Here is an 18,521-nt window from a genome sequence, read left to right on the forward strand (position 1 = left end):
TACACGAAATATAAACATACATAAATTTTTACTTTTCTAGAGTAGGGGCCCCGCCATCAGTTTTCTAATTGGGCCCCGCAATTCCTAGCACCGGCCCTGCACCCTATACCTTCCACCCTATATTCTCCACACTATACCCTCCACCCTATATTCTCCACTCTATGCCCTCTTCTCTCCACTCTATACCCTTCACTCTCCACCGGGTGCGGACGATCTTCTCCGGGCCTGGCGAGGGCGCTGCCGCTGGTGCCGGTGAGGGAGGGAGGGTTGCATCATCGCGGTGAGGCGAGGTTGCTGCCTGCGGCGGGGATCGAGCTGGAGATCAAAGATCCTGTAGCAGAGCTCTGCTATAAGATCTTTGCTGGAGATGACGGGCGACGATGCCGGAGTGACCGTGGGGCAGCCGCACCTGGCCAAGCAGGACCTCAACTCCCTGGTCAGTGCAGCCGCGGAGCGGGGAGCAGCGACAGCCGCCGGTCTTGGGCCTGGAGCCCGGGATGTGTGGCCGCTGTCCCGGGGTTAGGAGCTTGGGCCCGGCGTGTCGGAGCCGGAGTCCCGGGCTTTGGATCGGCCTGGATGGAGGCCGACATGTGGGGCCGGTGTCCCGGGTTTGGGGGCCGCTGACCGGGGCCTTGCATCTACCTGGAGCCGGTGTCGGGCCTGGGAGAGGCCGGGATGCGAGGCCGCTGTCCCGGGCCTTACTTTGAGTTGGGCCCTGAATGCGAGGCCCGGTGCCCCGGCCTTGCCCCCTCTGTATGTGAGGGCCGGTGTCCTCTGCCTTGCTTTGGCTGCCCACGCCCACCCACCCACCCATGTGAGGGTCGGTCTCCCGGTCTTGTATTCGTCTGGAGCCCGGGATATTGGTCTTGGTTTATTACCGTCTCGTGTACCGAGATACAGTGAAAACTGGTTTGCCTGTTATCCAGTTAAATTATACCATGCATGATGAGTACATTTCCTAGCGCAAAAAGAAAAATAAACAGCACAGGACAGAATATTACAGCTGTGGAAAAAATGGGTAATATTCGGGGTAATATAATATGGGTATTGGGGGTGGTGCAGCGGTAGAGTTGTTGCTTACAGCACCGGAGACCCTGGTTCGATACTGACACGAGTGCTGTCTTATTGGAGTTTGTACGTTCTCCTCGTGACCGCGTGGGTTTTCTCCGGGATATCTGGTTTACTCCCACACTCCAAAGATATACAGCTTTGTACGCTAATTGGCTTGGTATAATTGTAAAATTGTCGCTTGTGTGTGTGGGATAGTGTAAGTGTGTGTGGATCGCCGGTCAGCGAGGAGTCAGTGGGCCGAAGGGCTTGTTTCCACGCTGTATCTCTAAACTAAACTTACACAAAGGAACTTGAAGCTTTTGACCAGTTCCACTTTAGCTCCATTGATATAGATTGGTCGATTACTATCTTCTTAATTTTGCTGATATTGAGGGAGAGGTGGGCACCATGCTCCCAAGCTAACTCCTTCCTGTACTCCAACTTGGTATTGTTTGAGATCCAGCTCACTACAGTAGTTCCAACTGGAAAAGGGGTAAATTGAGTTAGAGCAAAATTTGATTGCACAGTTGTGAGTGTATAGGAAGTATTTAAGGAGCTGAGAAAACAGCCTTGTGGGACACCAGAGTTGTGAATTATCACGGAAACTGTATTGTCACTTATCCTTACTGATTACAGTCCACAGGTTGGATCAGGGTCTCAAGGATCCAGTACCCGGGGGAATGATGTCCTAGGTCCAGGAATTTGGAGATTAGTTTGCTTGGAATTATGGTGTTGAAGGTGGGGCTATAGTTCTAAACAAGGATCTGACATAGGAATCTTATCCAGATACATGTATAGTCCAGAGTGATGGTGTCTGCCTTGGATCTTGCAATGGTGGTAAAATTGCAGTGGGAGGCTGGGATTGATGTGCACCATTACCAACCTCTTCAAGCACTTCCCAATGACCGGGTGGTAGTGATCAAAGATACTAGAGGAGCTCTAGTATCTTTGGTAGTCATTAAGGCACGCCACCTTGTTTTTCAGACCTTGCATTAGGTTAGAGCCGGTGTGCTTGTATCCTAGGCCTGGTTCCTGCAGCTGGTATTCTAGGTCTTCCATCAGGAATTGCATTTTACACATAAAGCAAGTGCCAAACAACAAGTCATAAAGTGATAATTACAAAATAAACAACTTTTGCTTGTAAATCTTCCCATGCCTTGACAGACAACTTTGCTGGTGATCTTCAGCTCAAATTTCAAACTCTGACACCTTTATGATACAGTTCCCATTGCTTCATGAAGGAGCAATTAGGGCGGCACAGCGGTAGATTTGCTGCCTTACAGCGCCAGTGACCCTGATTCGATCCTGACTACGGGTGCTATCTGTATGGAGCTTGTACATTCTCCCTGTGACCGTGTGGGTTTTCTCTGGGTGCTCTGGTTTCCTCTCGCATTCCAAAATTATGCAGGTTTGTAGGTTAATTGGCTTTGGTAAAAATAGTGAACTGTCCCTGGTGCGTAGGATTATGCTAGTGCACAGGGGTGATTGCTGGCCGGGGCGGATTTGGTGGGCCGAAGGGTTTGTTTCCACATTGTATCTTTAAAGTTTAAAATAGGAACTGCAGATGAAGCAGGTTGGAGAGGAAAATGAAAGTATGTCAAACTGAGGCAAATTATGGGAGTTTGGGAGCAGAGTTTGCACCAGAGTTTCGAACCACTTGCCAGTTCTTCCCATCCTGGAAGTGCTGCCCTATCTTGCAATAACATTTTAATTTCATATTAGCATTGCAATTTTGTTCAGGTTTTCTCTGATAAGGACAAAGGGAGGCAGCAGTTATCGCTACCATTTCACTAATTTTGGCAGGTCAAGCATGGTGGCAAATTGATATTTACTGCAAATTTATCTTTATACTATGAGAGGATTGGTGTGAATAACAAATGAAAGGAAATTAATGGTACGAAGTATGTTTACTGTATATCTAGTGCTGAAAAAATTTGAATTATACAATATTCCATGGTTTTAATTTGGTGCTTGTGTTTTCCAGGATGTGACCAAGTTAACACCACTTTCTCCAGAAATCATTAGTCGGCAAGCCACCATCAACATCGGTGAGTTATTAAAGCTTAGGTTTGAGTGAATGCTCATTTTCAGTGTTAACATGTATTTTTTTGATAATTATAGTGAACAATTTATATCTATTAAGATTACAATATTAGCAAATTTGGTTTTATTTTAACGATACAGCATGGAAACAGGCCCTTTGGCCCACTGAGTCCTTCTGACTATCAATCACCTGTTCACACTAGTTCTATGTTATCCTATTTTTTCATTCACTTCCTACACTCAAGGGGCAATTTTACAAAGAGACAATTAATCTATAAACTCACGTGTCACACATGCAATAATTTGTACCACTCGCCTCCACTGTATTGCAGTGTTATGCATGGGCAAATCTCTGCCCATCAATACTGGATAGCTGGGACTTGATGTGTAGGAAAGAACTGCAGATCCTGGTTTAAATCGAAAAGTAACACAAAAAGTAACTAAGCGGGTCAGGCAGCTTCTCTCCAGAGATGCTATCTGACCCGCTGAGTTACTCCAGCATTTTGTGTCTAGCTGAGACTTGAGCTGGCTACTAATTTGGATCTGGTTCCTCGAGTTAGCTAAAAATGTGGCACAATTGACAATGTGTATTAATGCATATTCTGGTTGACTGGGAGTTACCTGGTTGGTGTCACAGCTGAATAACAGTAAAATTTCAGAGTTAATGTGACCAGGTGGAAGGAAATGGCATAGCTTCAAAATCAAAAAGTTGTAAATATTGTGATATTTGTGAAGGTCCACCACTGATTTTCTGGAAACTGGTTGTCTAGCTCCTCCTTTAATCTGGACTAAATTATAAGAGCGTGCTTGAAATTACAAGAGCCTTCAACCCCCACCCCCCACCCCCCCCCGCCTGGACGTTCCCCTGAAAATGTGGCACCCAGACCAGATGAGGTGCCCGATGTCCACCTCATCAGGACTTCCGCGGCTGGTCAAATCGATCCATAGCTGACCAGAGGATAACTTTGCTGGACGGTTCTTCGCCCCCACCCTCACATGGGGCCGTGACCTCTGTTGGTCCGGCAAAGCAGATAATATGGCATGGCTCTAGAACCAAGGATGCTGGAAAATCGGTGATAGACCTGTAATGCCCCGGGAAGCTTTACAGTAGCGAAATGCATTTTCATTAATGTGCAGCAAGGACATTGCTTTCAGATTCCTTTGTTCTCTACCAGACTGTGTTATCTTATAACTAAATTGAAAGGTAAAGAAAGATAATAGTTTAAAAGAAGAATTGAGGAACCACAGATAGATGCTGGTTTATACAAAAGGACTCAAAGTGCAGGTCTAACTCAGCAAGTCAGGCAGCATCTTTGGAGAACATGGATAAGTGAAGTTTTGGGTCAGGACTCTTCTTCAAACTCAAAATTAAAAATGTCTTACCCAGTCTCTTAATAAAAGATAAACTTAATTGCAATTAGATCTTCTAGGGTAAGGTTTGAAATCGTGAATCAACATTATAATATAGAGCACATGAAATTTAGTAACTTGTAAATACGGTACAATAAGCTTGGGAAAATGACCACACTGCTGGGTTTCATGTTTAGCTGTTAATCATAAAAATTATTTGGATTTTTAAAACTATCAGGATTAAGCTCAGATTTTGAATGCATGCGTGCAATAGGTCATGTAGTTTAATTTGTGTTCCAAGCAAATGTTTTTTTTTCTCAGGCACAATTGGTCACGTAGCCCATGGAAAATCTACAGTAGTTAAAGCTATCTCTGGTGTCCAGACGGTCCGATTTAAAAATGAGCTGGAAAGAAACATCACAATCAAGCTGGGATATGCCAATGCTAAGGTTGAACACTTCTAGCCCATTCTGTTCTGTTTCTTTATTTTATCTTCTATGGATATTTTTATTACATTTATGCTCTACATCCATGTAATATTGTCGAGATTGTTAAGCAATTTTTGCAGCGTTTCATTGTTAAAGCTATAAACTAAAGCTATAAACAATTACCAAAAGTGCATTTTTTTTTCATTTGGTTCTGCATTGAGTCCTTGAGAAAATAGACTAAGCTGTGTGTCAAAAGGTGCCCATCTTTGAACTGCGTTTTCCATTCATGGTGAGTGTACTTGATGGAAAACAAATTAATGAACTGTATGTAGTCTTACTGCTACAAGCATTTAATATTTATGATAGCTTGTAACTGAAGGCCAGTATACTGACCTAAATGGCGTGAGCTCATTTTAAGGTGGTCAAAGCTAGTTGTTACCTTCTAAACATTTTGTACGAGAAACAAATGTTTTCTATAATTACTTGTAATTTATTTAGGTTTACAAATTAGATGACCCCGGTTGTCCAAGGCCCGATTGTTACAGATCATGTGGTAGCGGCACACCAGATGAGTTCCCGTCAGATATTCCTGGCGTCAAAGGGAATTTCAAGCTAATCAGGTTGGTGTAGTCCAAATCATTGTTATGTTTTCCATTGTTACGATTTGTCCAGACAACGGCAATGCCGACATTGTTAAACATAAGTGCCTCTTTTTGCTAGTTAACACTATTCTCTGAGCCATCCCATACTAATTTCCAATTTGTTTAGGCTGTGTGGTTAATGATAAATTATTTGTGTTGTAATATTGAAATTGGCTTTGAAATGTTCATGAATTTAGACTTTAGAGGTACAGCGTGGAAACAGGCCCTTTGGCCCACTGAATCCACGCCGACCAACAATCGCCCCCGTACACCAGTGCTGTCCTGCCAACTAGGGACAATTTACTTTTTACCGAAGTCGTTTAACCTACAAACCTGTACGTCTTTGGAGTGTGGCAAGAAACCGGAGCACTCGGAGAAAACCCACACAGTCACAGGGAGAACGTACAAACTCTATACTGTTGGTGCTCGTAGTCAGAATCCAACCCGTCTGGCACTGTAAGGCAGCAATTCCACCGTTCCGCCACTGTGCTGCCAATGTGAATTATTTATCAAAAATCAATATTGAACTCTAAATATTATTTTTCTGTTCAATGCCCATCTTAAAAGGGAGATAAAAGATGATTTACTCACCAAGTGCTATATTTGCATTCCTAATGGATCAGATGTCCATTGATGTCTATGTAAAATTGTAAATCATTCTATGTCCTTGGGTGCTGACTTTGTTAAAACATTGTCTCCAAAAATAATGTACATGAAATGACAGGAGAAAACAGTTTTTACCCAGCTACAATACAATCTGGAGAATAGAAACATTAAATTTTGATGGAAGCAAATTTGACTGAAAAATAGTAAAGATATTGTATAAATACTAGAAGGTCACCAGTGATAGAGCTTAGACAGAAGGGTGGATGATTTTTTGAAATAGCCCAGAATTTCATTTATGGTAAAGATTCTCTGCCATTAGATACATCCAGTCCTGCTCATCCATCAAGACTGGACTATATAGACTTCCATTGCCCTTATTTTAAAATGTCAGCTATTTTAAATTTTCTGTCTGTCTTGTCTCAGTCTCCACCAGGTGTGTTACGGCCTTCACACAAAATCTCCACTATCACCCAAAGTAGAATGTGTTGTATTTCATGTGCTCTAACTTCTTAAGCATTCCTGTGTCTTCACCCTATCATTGCCAATTGTGGCCTCAAGCATCCAAGTTTCTGTTTGAAGTTTTTCTGTTCTTTTCCTGTTGCTACTGTTCTCCAGTCCCCTCTCCTTCCCTCACCCTCCAGAAAAAAATGTTTTTTTCTTCTACCCATTTTTAATCTTCTTAAAGTCCCTACATTTTGTGCAGCAGTTTAGATCTATATCTCAATTTTCACATCTCAATTGTTGACTGATAATAACACTATGTAATTCCTTGGATAATTTCTCTTCACTTAAAGACGTGCAAATGCAACATTTTCATTTTGTTTGGAAAAGAACGTAGAACTACTTGTAATTTCAACTTGTCCAGTGCTCAGTTAAAATTCACCACATTTATCATTGATTAACATTTGGAACTTGTATCCAGCTGAGCAGTAGTGATTAAATTGAGGAATCACATTTTGAAAACCATAGCAAAATGTTAGATTGTCTTATTAGACTTTCATCTGTTTCTGTAAAGTGCCTTTTTATGACTTAAGTGGGCGTTAGAGTACTTCTGAACTGTAATCACTACATGATACTTTTTATAACGTAGAACATTTTTGTAAATCTGTTTTACTCTTGTTAGTGATTAAAACATTAATGTGTAATAGAGTACAGGTCCACCACTGATTTTTCCAGCAGCCTTGGTTCCAGAGCCTTACCTTATTATCTGTTTTGCTGGACCAACAGAGGTCGTGGCTTGGGGGACTGAAAAAGTCGGCTGCAAAATTTGGCTATGTGAACAGATTTTTATTCAGCCGGGCTGGATTTCCAGAGTCCTGCTGATCGGCCATGGAAGTCTGCTTTGGCGGAACCCAAGTTTCAGAGCCGCAGCTGCAGGGTGAAAATTTGACCTGCCGATTGGCGGGGACATCCACTTGAGGGTGAGATTGGCCGCTTCACCTGGCCTGGGCTCCACATTTTCAGGGTGGTATTTCATGTGCGCTCTTGTAATTTAGTCCAGATTAATGGAGGTAACCGGATCACTAATTACCAGAAAATCAGTGGTGGACCTGTATTTATTTGTAGTGTTCGAGAGGAGAAAAGAGGAAAATGTATCCTAAGTTAGGGTGTTGTTTTGTTTCCCTTTGTGTATAGGCATGTTTCTTTTGTGGATTGTCCTGGGCATGACATTTTGATGGCTACTATGTTGAACGGAGCTGCTGTCATGGATGCGGCTTTGCTACTAATAGGTAATTGGTGATTAACAGTGGGTGCACGCTTGCATTACAATGTTGAAGATCAAAAAGCTGCAGATGTTGGAAACCTGAAATGAAAACATCTGGAAGTACTCAGCAGGTCAGGCAGCATTCTGTGGACAGAAAGACAGAACAATTCAGGTCCTTCTTCAGAACAGAATGGTGTCTGAGCTGCTGAGTATTTCTGCGACATTTTTTTATTACGTCAGAATGTTCTTGTTTATGTGACTATTTTTCAGTCCTCAACTCTGAATACAGATTTGCACGTTTCTTGTGAATTAAGCAATCCATGAATGGTGCCTTAAATTACATGTGAACATTTGCCACTAAAATCCTACACCATTGTGTTTCATCTATGAATTATTGGCAGTGGATGGATAGATCATGGTGTGCTGCTGAAACCCACTTTATCTTCCTTTCTGCTTTACCTAGAGTACTCAGATTTGGATTGATTGTATTTATGAAGTGTATTATATGATCTGTTTAGACTGCCTGTAAAACAAAGCTTTTCGCTGTATATCTGTACACGTAACAATGATAAACCTTAAACCCTCCTTTGAGGTGATTTGCTCAGCTGAGTTGACTTTTCGCTTGAGAGACGGACATTCAAAATATTATTTTAAGATGGTTAATTACTTGGTTGCAAGATTTCTAAAGATGACTATCCATACAGGGCCAGATTCTATTTTGTGCAGTTGGCAAATAATTCCTCTGCTATATTTTATGAGTTTTTCACATGAGTAAATACTTTGGCTATATGATGCAAAATCCTGCCAGCGATGGAAAATTCCAAGATCATTCAGGTCTATTTTCAGTTATCCAATTAGTCAGCACAAAAGTGCTAGTAGGGCTGGCATTGCCATTACTGGCTAAAATAAATATAATGGTTCAACATCATGTATTACACATATAGTTGTGCAGGGTGGGCAATAAATGATCAGTCTCAGCTGCAGTGATGACCTAACCAGAACTATTAGAGAGTCTGAAGTAAGGTCTCAACCCCATTCCTTCTCTCCGGAGATGTTGCCTGACCCGCTGAGTTACTCCAGCATTTTGTGTCTACCTTCGATTTAAACCAGCATCTGCAGTTCTTTCCTACACAAAAAGAGAGTTAGTTGACCCCTTTGAATCATGTTTGCAGTTGGATAATTCAGGCATCTTGTACTATTTTCTGGCATGTGTACAATGTGTGTTTTACTTGACCACTACACCTGTCTGGTGTTACTTACCTGACCACCACCCCAAGTGTTTCCCTCCTTAAGTTTAAAATTTTAATCAAATGCTATTGTAGAAATATAAAACAATATTTGAGTGCTTGATATCATAAACATTCATGGTTTTTTTAATGCCTTTATTCTCCAGCCGGCAATGAATCTTGTCCTCAGCCTCAGACTTCAGAACATCTGGCTGCTATTGAAATCATGAAACTGAAACACATTCTGATTCTGCAAAACAAGATTGACCTCGTAAAGGAAAGTCAAGCAAAGGAACAGTACGAGCAGATACTTGCCTTTGTTCAAGGTAGGTTGCCCTTAAGTGAAGCTTTTTTACTTGAATTTTATTAATAAATGTTCATAGATGTTTTTAAGGGTATAAAACAGATGGAAAGCATTTGGCTCATCTTGTCGATGCCAGGTCTGTGGTAGAACAATTTAATTCATCACTATAGACTAATCGTTCCCAAATGTTCCCTTTGTAACTTGTCAATTTTCAAATTATGTATTCAGTTTCCTTGTGAATATTGTTATTGGGTGCATTCCAGATCCTAATAATTCAGTATCATCTCTGATTCGTGTTGTCTTCAATCTGTGTGTTCTGGTTATTAATCTTTCTGGAAGTGGTTTCTTTTTATTCACCGTGTGAAAAAACATTGAACATCCATTCTATTTCCATGAGCTTCTCTAGAGAGGACTCCCAATTTTTTCAGTCTCTTTGTGAAATTCCTGGTACCGTAATGCTAAGTCTCTATTTTTGCACATTGTCCAAAGCATACATCCTGAAGAGTGAGCCCAGAATTCAACACAATATTTAAGCAGAGGCCAGACTAATGCTTTCCAAAGGTTCAACATATCTTCCATTTTTGTAACCTAATAAAGTCTTCTCAGCTTGCTCACATGAACATCGATCAGTAATCTAGTGCAAAAACACAAGAGGCCAGGCAGCATCCACTGCGCAACTTGCTGAATATATCCAGCACTTTAGTTTGCTCAAGATTCCAGCATTTGCAGTTTCTTGTCTTTCCATCAATAAACTAGTGTCTCTTTTCTGTGATGATATGCAGGTACAGTGGCAGAAGGGGCGCCAATCATTCCAATCTCAGCACAATTGAAATATAACATTGAAGTGGTTTGCGAGTATATTGTAAAGAAAATTCCAGTTCCCATCCGAGACTTTATATCTGAACCTAGGTTAATTGGTAAGCATTTTGCTTTACTTATCCTTTATAACATTACTTGTTTGTGAATGTATTTGGATCCTGCACACACTTTTGCACCAACAAGTAAACGCATGATATTGTTTTCCAATGTTGGTTAACTCATTGTTTGATAATTGGTTTCCTTGCTCTGAAATGTCCCATAAATGCTGCACTTCCAGGAATGTGGGTATTTCTGCTGGAAACACTCCTCACAAAATGTTAACTTGCAATGGATACATACGATCCTCTAAATATGTTGAGCAAACTGATTTCAAATGGATTGGCAATTGGGATTTTCTAGTTGGTCAGGACATTACTGGACGAGGAAAGACGAAAATAAGAGTAGCCAGGCTTTCTGCCAGTGATGAATCTTGATGACCACCATTCACTGAAGGTTAATGAATGGAAACAAGATAGGCTGTGATCCCAGCCGCAGTAAAATAGAAAACATTAATTGTACTTGTTTTTATGTTAATGGCTAAAAATTCAATGCTCGTCTTTGGTGCATGTGTCATTCAGTGAAGGCTTTTGTGCCTGCTAGGGCCTTCATTTGTATTATTTCATTCATGCACTTCCAGAATTTGGGTTTTGCTAACGTTGGCATTTATTGCCCATCTCTAATTGCCCTTGAGAAGATAGTCGTGAATCTACCACCCTAAGCTACTACAGTTCTTCTGCTGAAGGCACATGCACAGAAACTTTGGGTAATGGAATTGCAGTTTGGGTCTGTCCTGCCAGTAGGACAGGATATCCTCAGGATTTAGGATCGAGTCATCCAGCAGTTATCTAAAAGATATAATCCTGTGGTCTACACCCTCCCGCAGCTGGTCTGCTTTTGGTTCCTCTGACTCCTTCCACTCTGGGCGGGGGTATTCTGTGTGGGTTCCTGGTCTTTGGAATTCTCTCATTTTCTGGTCTGTGGGGGCTCTGAGAAAGAAAGCACATGTTCATGATCAATAGATTTTCATCCAATTAAAGACTTTGTGTCTAAAATTGGCAACTCCAGCACATGGCCTCTTTTTTTTTTTTGGCATATGGCTCATTCATCATCACACCTTTTTCATTCCGCTACCTCTCCCTTGTTCATTTTCTCATAGCTTATCTTTGGAACATTTTATAAAAGACATTCCATAGGTGTAAGTGGTTGGATATATCCACCATCTTAATGTGAATTTTCATTGGGAATAGTTGAAAACTTTCTCCTTAATCCTGGGGCAAGAGTCAGTGCTGAACAAAATTGCAAATTTGTTTTTACACTTTTCTATTTCTCTCTCCAGTTATTCGATCCTTTGATGTTAACAAGCCTGGTTGTGAAGTAGATGATCTAAAAGGTGGTGTAGCTGGTGGCAGCATTCTGAAAGGAGTGCTAAAGGTATAAACTGTTATTCAAAATAAACATGTTGGGTGAGTGGCGGTGTTGTGATGTCATGAGACAGATTTTTAAAGCTTGAATAGCCAAGCAGTGTTGTGGAAGAAAACATTTTGTTTGATCTTGCAATATAATCTTTGTAACTGGTGACTGGACTAAAATTTATTTATTTTTTCCACTTATAAACTTGTGTGCTTTCAGACATTTGTAATATCAATGCATTCCTGCTGGTGGCAGTGGCGAGTTCCTAGTTCTACGCTAGTTTCCAGACCATTTGCAGCCTTGAATTAGCTGCCCATTGTTTTAGTTAAAGTACATTATGCTAAACAATAGAGTTAGCATAAATGTCAGTAAGATGCCTGCTTTTATTTTAATATATAGTTTGTTCACAAATTGCCTAATTAAAAAAAAAATGCAATGCCTTGATTTGCATTAATGTTTTTGCCAAATCCATTTAGTATATTTTGTGAATAAGTGGAACGGATGAGTAAGAATGAATGATGTGTAGACATGTCCCTAAGCTGCTGGGTCATGATCAAATACTTGACCATTCCAACACCAAGTTGAAGACATGTACACGGTGGTCAGCCACTGCATTGACACGTCCCAGAAGCTCAGTACCCTGTGTTAGTTCCATCTCCCAATGCAGTTTCATCTCCCTTAGCAATGCAAGCACATCAATGCAAATCAAAGTTGTGTTTTTTTAAGTTAAGCAATTTTGGAGAGCAAGCTAAATATTAGTAAAATCAAACGGGTATAAATTTTCCATGTGAAAGTCTTGTATCCGAGTAAAGCCCACAAGAGTTCTCCAACAGCTGTATCGCTTGAGCAAACAAAGTGCTGGGATCACTCAGCAGGCCAGGCAGCATCTGTGGAGAGGGGAAATGGACGCAACATTTCTGGTTGGCACCTCTCTAGCTGCTCCAAATGGTGTGGCAGTCATCACATTCCTTGAAGTCTTTGGAAATTACATGGCTTTCATTTAATATCCAGTGTTGCATTAAAAATATATAGTTCACAGCAGAGGTGACCTTATTTTATCAGTACACTGATTTTTTTCAAATCCCCAATTGGAAATTGCTTGATATTCCCTATGTCCTTTTAGTCAGTGGCAGCTGTCTTTAGCAGCATTACATTTTCAGGTTGTTAATTATAAGTTTCAGAAAGTTACCCACACAGAATTTTTTCTGTAATAATAAAGGCGAGGCCATCAGTGTTTTTATTACAAACGAATGGTGTTATTCATGTATGTGCAGTTATTTGTGGAAATCCAGAGTTTAGTGTCAGAGATGTTCTGGGCAACCATGGCGCACTGTGGTATTCCTTTCTGAAAAACATGGCATTGAAATGACTAAAATAACATTAAGTTTGAGCTTGCCTCCTTGTTCAACATTAAAAAAAAAAAAATCTTATCAGTCACGGCAGGGTTGTGCAATGGTAGAGTTGCTGCCTTACAACTCCAGAGACCTGGATTTGATCCTGACTACGGGTGCTCTCTGTACAGAGTTTGTACGTTCTCCCCGTGACATGTGTGGGTTTTCTCCAGGAGCTCCGGTTTCCTCCAAAGATGTACATGCAAGCTATTTGGTTTGATATAATTGTAAGTTGTCCCTAGTGTGTGTAGGATAGTGTTGGTGTACAGGGATCGTTGGCTGGCACGGACTCGGTGGGCCAAAGTGCCCGTTTCCATGCTGCATCTCTAAACAAACTGCCATAAATCTTTTTTTTAATAATTAAAGCTGAATGAACCCTTGCTTTCAATATAATTTTTACAGGTATTCACATTCTGAAAACTAATGTTGAAATTTTTTTTCTGTCTTCAGCCCAGCTGTATTTATCCAGGCACATTTCTATTCCTGGAAATTATTTAATCTAATCATCATTTATGTTGTTTGATTTCCTGCTTTGGTCGCTGTGTGTCTGAAGATTCTTTAATTTGATTAGTTGATTCATGCTGTTACTTTTCCGTTAACAGGCACTAGCGATCCCTGGAGGGCATATTTCCCTCAAATAGAGATTGGCTTCTATTAAATACAAATTGACACGTTCATGAAAACCATGAAGTTCATAAATCAAGGAATTGCTGTGGTTAACACCAGCTGACCTTTACGGTAATTCCTTGATTTACAAAAGGGAGGCAGGTGTTCATAGAAAATGTGTTGCCTTGTAAACTCAAAATGAATTGTGGGTATTTAGGTCTATTCCTGAGCACAGAGGGATGTTCCAAAAAGTAGCTTTGCCAATCAAAACACTAAACCAAAGAATCAGTGGTATTCTAGCAAAAAATTGTAAATTGATTATAAATCAAATAATTTCTGTACTTGCCACCAAGAACAATCTCAGGGTCATTGGCATAATTGTTTGACTTTTTTTTAAAACTTGAACTGCAAAAATAGTGTACGAGAATGGATCTCTGGAAACACATAGGATGTTCACGTTTGAATCTTTTCTGCACAGATCTCATTTTCCAGAACACTATATCAAGATATTATTGTGGGTTTAATGTATTTGGTTCACATAATGGGAGTAGTTTGCATCTCATCCGCAGTGATTTTTAAAACATGTACATTTCCAATCAGATTAAACTAGGTTTCTTGAAGATGGTCTTCATAGATATTTCAGTGTCTCTCTGCAAAACATTTGAATATTTCTGAAACAAACGTTAGTCGATGTTGTAAACAGTGATTTTTGGAAGCTGACTTTTCCCAAAGTTTATCTGTGGAATTTAGTATTCATTGGTCATTAGATTATATTTAGTCAGCCAGGATCCACTCGGTAGCTGTCTTGCCTGATCCTGGAGGATGGTTTCAAATATCCTCTCCAAAACTAAGCTCGTATCCCATTAATATTACACCAGTAAAGTACTTGAGATGGTGCTGCATGTTGGTGTTGCTGGTCTTTCAGATTTCATTCATTCTTCAATGAGTTGTTTTGCCAAATAAATTCTGTCAATATTAGGTGATCTGAGCCATGTATAGAGTTTTATAACTGACATTATTGTGCTGTAGCTGTAAGGGAGGGTTGGCTTCATCTGCACAAGTGTGATGGGGAGAAGGGAGACTTGAGTGAACATGGGCAGGTTTGAACTCAGCTGAGTTCCTAAGATAAGAATTCAGTTACAGCTTGGATGACCAAAGTATATTCCACTAAGGATTTTGTGCCACTACAGGAGACAAATAGATATGGCAGATATAATATTCATGCATATAAACTTGCAAAAACAGATTTCCTACTGTGTGTAATAATAATTTGTGACCCAATTTTATTTCCCTACATGCTGTAGGTAGGACAGGAACTTGAGGTTCGACCAGGTATTGTGTCAAAAGACCATGAAGGGAAGCTGATGTGCAAGCCCATCTTTTCCAAGATTGTGTCACTTTTTGCAGAGCACAATGACCTCCAATTTGCAGCCCCTGGCGGCCTCATTGGTAAGAGGAATCCTTTACATTAGAAGATTTATAATTTTAATGTTCTTTGTTAAGATTTGAAAGTGTGCATTTTAGTATGCTGTGCGAATATTATCCACAAGACTCCTAAGTCTGGTGTAGAATGCATCTCTCTCCAATCAAATTGGAGCATTTTTCCACAATGGCACCAAGACATACTGATTGGCGAACAGTATGCTACAGGGAGGAGAGTAGATTAATGCACATTTACTTCTCAGTGTACTTAGTTGTAAGGGTTTTCAACGTCGAGCTTTCGCCCGACCTAAGGTCCCTGTGGTTTGCTCTGGTCCCTCGACCAGGCCGCGCACACTGGTTCCCTGTGAGTGGCTCGACCCACTCACCCCCTACGGTTCTAGACACTGGACTTAGTTGCAGGAGCGTTGATAGTGCAGAAAATTCAACCAGACCAGATTTGAAGACCAGGGTTTAAACAAGGGGGAAAAAACCCTTTATTTAGCGGTTGGGACTACGGTACATGAATACTTTGACACAGTTCTATAAGGCATATGCATAATTACAGTTCCTGTTTCGGGATCATAGACGCAATAACTACGATACAATACTCGAGTGCGGGATGGGGAACGTACGGCACATCGTAAAATTTGCCAGCACATCTACACTTACACCCATGTTAATATAACCCCCTCCCCCTCCCCTCTACACTAAACTATGTCCAGGATGTGCAGGATCGGGGTACATGCTCACCATGGGGCGATTACTGAGGTTACTGGCTGGTCGTGCTGCTTCCTCCGATTAGGTGGCTGTGGAAGGGTCGTCTCGGTCTTTTGGGTGGTCCCGGGGGTTCACCTCGCCCAGGGGTCCTACCGCTTTCCTTTTCTTTCCACGTGGCGGGGACTCCAGCCGGAGTGTGTGTCACACTAGACACCGTGTACTTTTTAAGCGCTGTCCTGTGTCCTCTCTCTCTCTCTCTCCGCAAGTCTCCAGATTCGTTCAGTGACTCCTTCCGTGTCTCCCTCCTTTTTCCTTTCTTAAACCCAAAAATCGTGGCCAGTTATTCTAATCCTGACCCGTCCTATCTCCCGCCAGATCTCGGGATCTCTTTGCTTACAAGATGGGTTTCGAGCTCTCTCTTTGTTCTGCATTATGTCCGGGAGTACCGGTGATGGCTAGACGGTCTGTTAATTTGTTTCTCGATAAGAGGTGATGGGTTTAACTGGTTTTCCCATCACCGGCCAGGTAGGTTTCTATGGGCTATTGTGCTCCCTCAACGAGATTAACTATGTAGGTCGGCTTGGGGCATTGTGATGCCTGCTGATGTCAGCGCCCCAGTGTCTGGACTTCGACCTGGTTTCGGGGGTTTCTGCACGGCCAATATCCATCTATTGTTCAGGCCGTGACTTTGCAGAAACCCAGAGACTGGGCTGTGGGGTTTCGCTTTTGTGGCTGGTCACGAGGTCCCGCGGCCATCTTGGACCCCACTGATTGTGACATCCCTTGTTAAAACTGACCGCAGCTTTTCTCTCTCTCAGTCCCAGTCCCGTATAAAAAATGTCCAAAATGCAGCTCTTTGGTTTTGTTGATTGTAGCATGAGGGAAAACTTCTCAAATATTACATAGTAAAGGAATATTAGTATTTACATATTGTACATTAACCCAAATTATTGGTTGATTAACCAGAAGATTTATTTTAATTAAAAAATATTGTTTTGTCTCTTGACTGGTTTTAATTAAGTTGAATTAAATTTTATGGGGGATAAAAGCTAAAAACTGAAAGTCTATTCATTGAAGGTTTTGGGATTAAAAAGCATTGTATTAAATTATTGACTGTTGAAGAGAGAATTACAGCAGAATCTTCATCATCTGGGCAAGTGGTCGATGTGTGGGTAATGGAGTTTAATTCAGATAAGTGTGAGGTGTTGCATATTGGGAAATCACACCACAGCAGGACCTTCACAGTGAACAGTAGGACCCAAGGAGTGTGTTGGAGAACAGAGGGCACATTCTTCTGAACATTGTATCAGGTAAATAGGGTGGCAAAGAATGCTTTTGGCCTCCCAAGCCAACACCACATTTCAGCCAGACTCTGGTCTTCCATCTCAAACACTATTTATACTCTTACCAGAGCAGCTGAAGTTACTTTTCCGTTTTAGGTGTTGGAACAAAAATTGACCCAACTCTTTGCCGTGCTGATCGTATGGTGGGACAGGTTCTTGGTGCTGTAGGAGCTCTCCCAGAAATCTTCACAGAGCTGGAAATTTCGTACTTTCTTCTCAGGCGGTTACTGGGTGTGCGTACTGAAGGTGATAAGAAAGCTGCAAAAGTAAGTTCAATACATAGTCCATGTTGAAAATAAATATTCATAAAAATGTAGTTTGCGGAATTTAATTTGTTATATATTAATCTGCTGGTCCTTTTTTATTGACTGGACAAATGATTTAGGCAGTCCTTGTTCGGTTATTTTAATTTCCCTTGTGTATTCAGTAACATTTATGTAAGTAGAAATTATTACATAATGTGTATTCAACTAGTAATTGTATTTGTTGAACAAAAAAAAGAGTATTTATGCGAATGTCTTCAATTTTAGGTTCAAAAACTATCCAAAAATGAGGTGTTGATGGTAAATATAGGATCGCTTTCTACTGGAGGACGAGTCAGTGCAGTAAAGGCTGACTTGGGAAAGATCGTGCTCACAAATCCAGTGTGTACAGAAGTTGGCGAAAAGATTGCTCTCAGCCGAAGAGTAGAGAAACATTGGCGGTGAGTCCCTAAGTATAAAAATGACAAATCTTTTCATGAGATTTGCAAATCTACTTTTGTACATCTTTAGAAATAAAGTTCCTAAGTGAGGTCAGCTATGATGAGTTTGTTTTTGAGGGGAGCAAATGCTGTTAGATGTTTAGAGTAACAGTGGTAACAGTATTCGTTCAGAGTAACGGTATTCGTTCTCTAAAATCAAGCTCAAGATTATTGAGTAGATTGTTGATGCACTGATATATTCATTTGAATAGATGTGCTTTGCTCAACTCATAAGAACTAATCATCTTTTTATTTTACTTAGTTTAATCGGTTGGGGCCAGATAAGAAGAGGTGTAACGATAAAGCCAACAATTGATGATGATTAAATCTGGAGAGCATATTATCATTGAAGAGGACTAGTCTACTGTGGAAGTGCACACCATTTTCCAAATACTGTTGAATGCTACTTAAACATTGTTTAAAAGAACTTCTGGTATCATGCCAGTAAATTTGAAAAACTGACTTAAAAAAAAATAATTTTCAAATATCTCCTGGTGAAGAAAATTGTCTAATTTATATTTGAATATAAGTTGTGTTCAGAGAGAATGAGGTTCCATTCAGTCAGATCTGTGAACACTGACAATAAACATTAAACAGTGTTTTGACATTTAGATTTGTGTATTTTCGTCCTCTTTAGTACTCTTCTTCCAATTATATCCTAAGATTTAAAAAAAATTCT

The 18,521-nt window shown here is 40.7% G+C and overlaps 1 protein-coding gene across 2 annotated transcripts; it reads left to right on the plus strand.

The window, feature by feature from the left end:
- The first annotated feature begins 252 nt into the window (after positions 1 to 252).
- eif2s3 (eukaryotic translation initiation factor 2 subunit gamma) lies at positions 253 to 18,453 on the plus strand. Of its 2 annotated transcripts, none has more exons than XM_033033158.1 (13): positions 253 to 321; positions 368 to 436; positions 3,035 to 3,098; positions 4,765 to 4,892; positions 5,370 to 5,491; positions 7,754 to 7,848; positions 9,217 to 9,375; positions 10,136 to 10,270; positions 11,548 to 11,642; positions 14,923 to 15,067; positions 17,197 to 17,366; positions 17,631 to 17,803; positions 18,105 to 18,453. In XM_033033158.1, exons 2-13 carry the CDS (start codon positions 368 to 370, stop codon positions 18,166 to 18,168), a joined length of 1,419 nt encoding a protein of 472 aa, XP_032889049.1. In that variant the 5' UTR covers positions 253 to 321; the 3' UTR covers positions 18,169 to 18,453. The 2 variants fall into 2 exon arrangements, with proteins under 2 accessions (XP_032889049.1, XP_032889050.1); XM_033033159.1 differs by having other exon boundaries at positions 263 to 313; positions 360 to 436.
- Positions 18,454 to 18,521: the final 68 nt, after the last annotated feature.

This window comes from Amblyraja radiata, chromosome 14 (genome assembly GCF_010909765.2).
Source record: "Amblyraja radiata isolate CabotCenter1 chromosome 14, sAmbRad1.1.pri, whole genome shotgun sequence".
Lineage (NCBI taxonomy): Eukaryota > Metazoa > Chordata > Chondrichthyes > Rajiformes > Rajidae > Amblyraja > Amblyraja radiata.

Bases quoted from the DNA above. Each gene is read 5' to 3' on its own strand.
- eif2s3 (XM_033033158.1), top strand. From the start codon at position 368: ATGACGGGCGACGATGCCGGAGTGACCGTGGGGCAGCCGCACCTGGCC. The intron at 437-3,034 runs GTCAGTGCAGCC...TGTGTTTTCCAG, and splicing joins AGCAGGACCTCAACTCCCTG to GATGTGACCAAGTTAACACC. The intron at 7,849-9,216 runs GTAATTGGTGAT...TTTATTCTCCAG, and splicing joins TGCGGCTTTGCTACTAATAG to CCGGCAATGAATCTTGTCCT.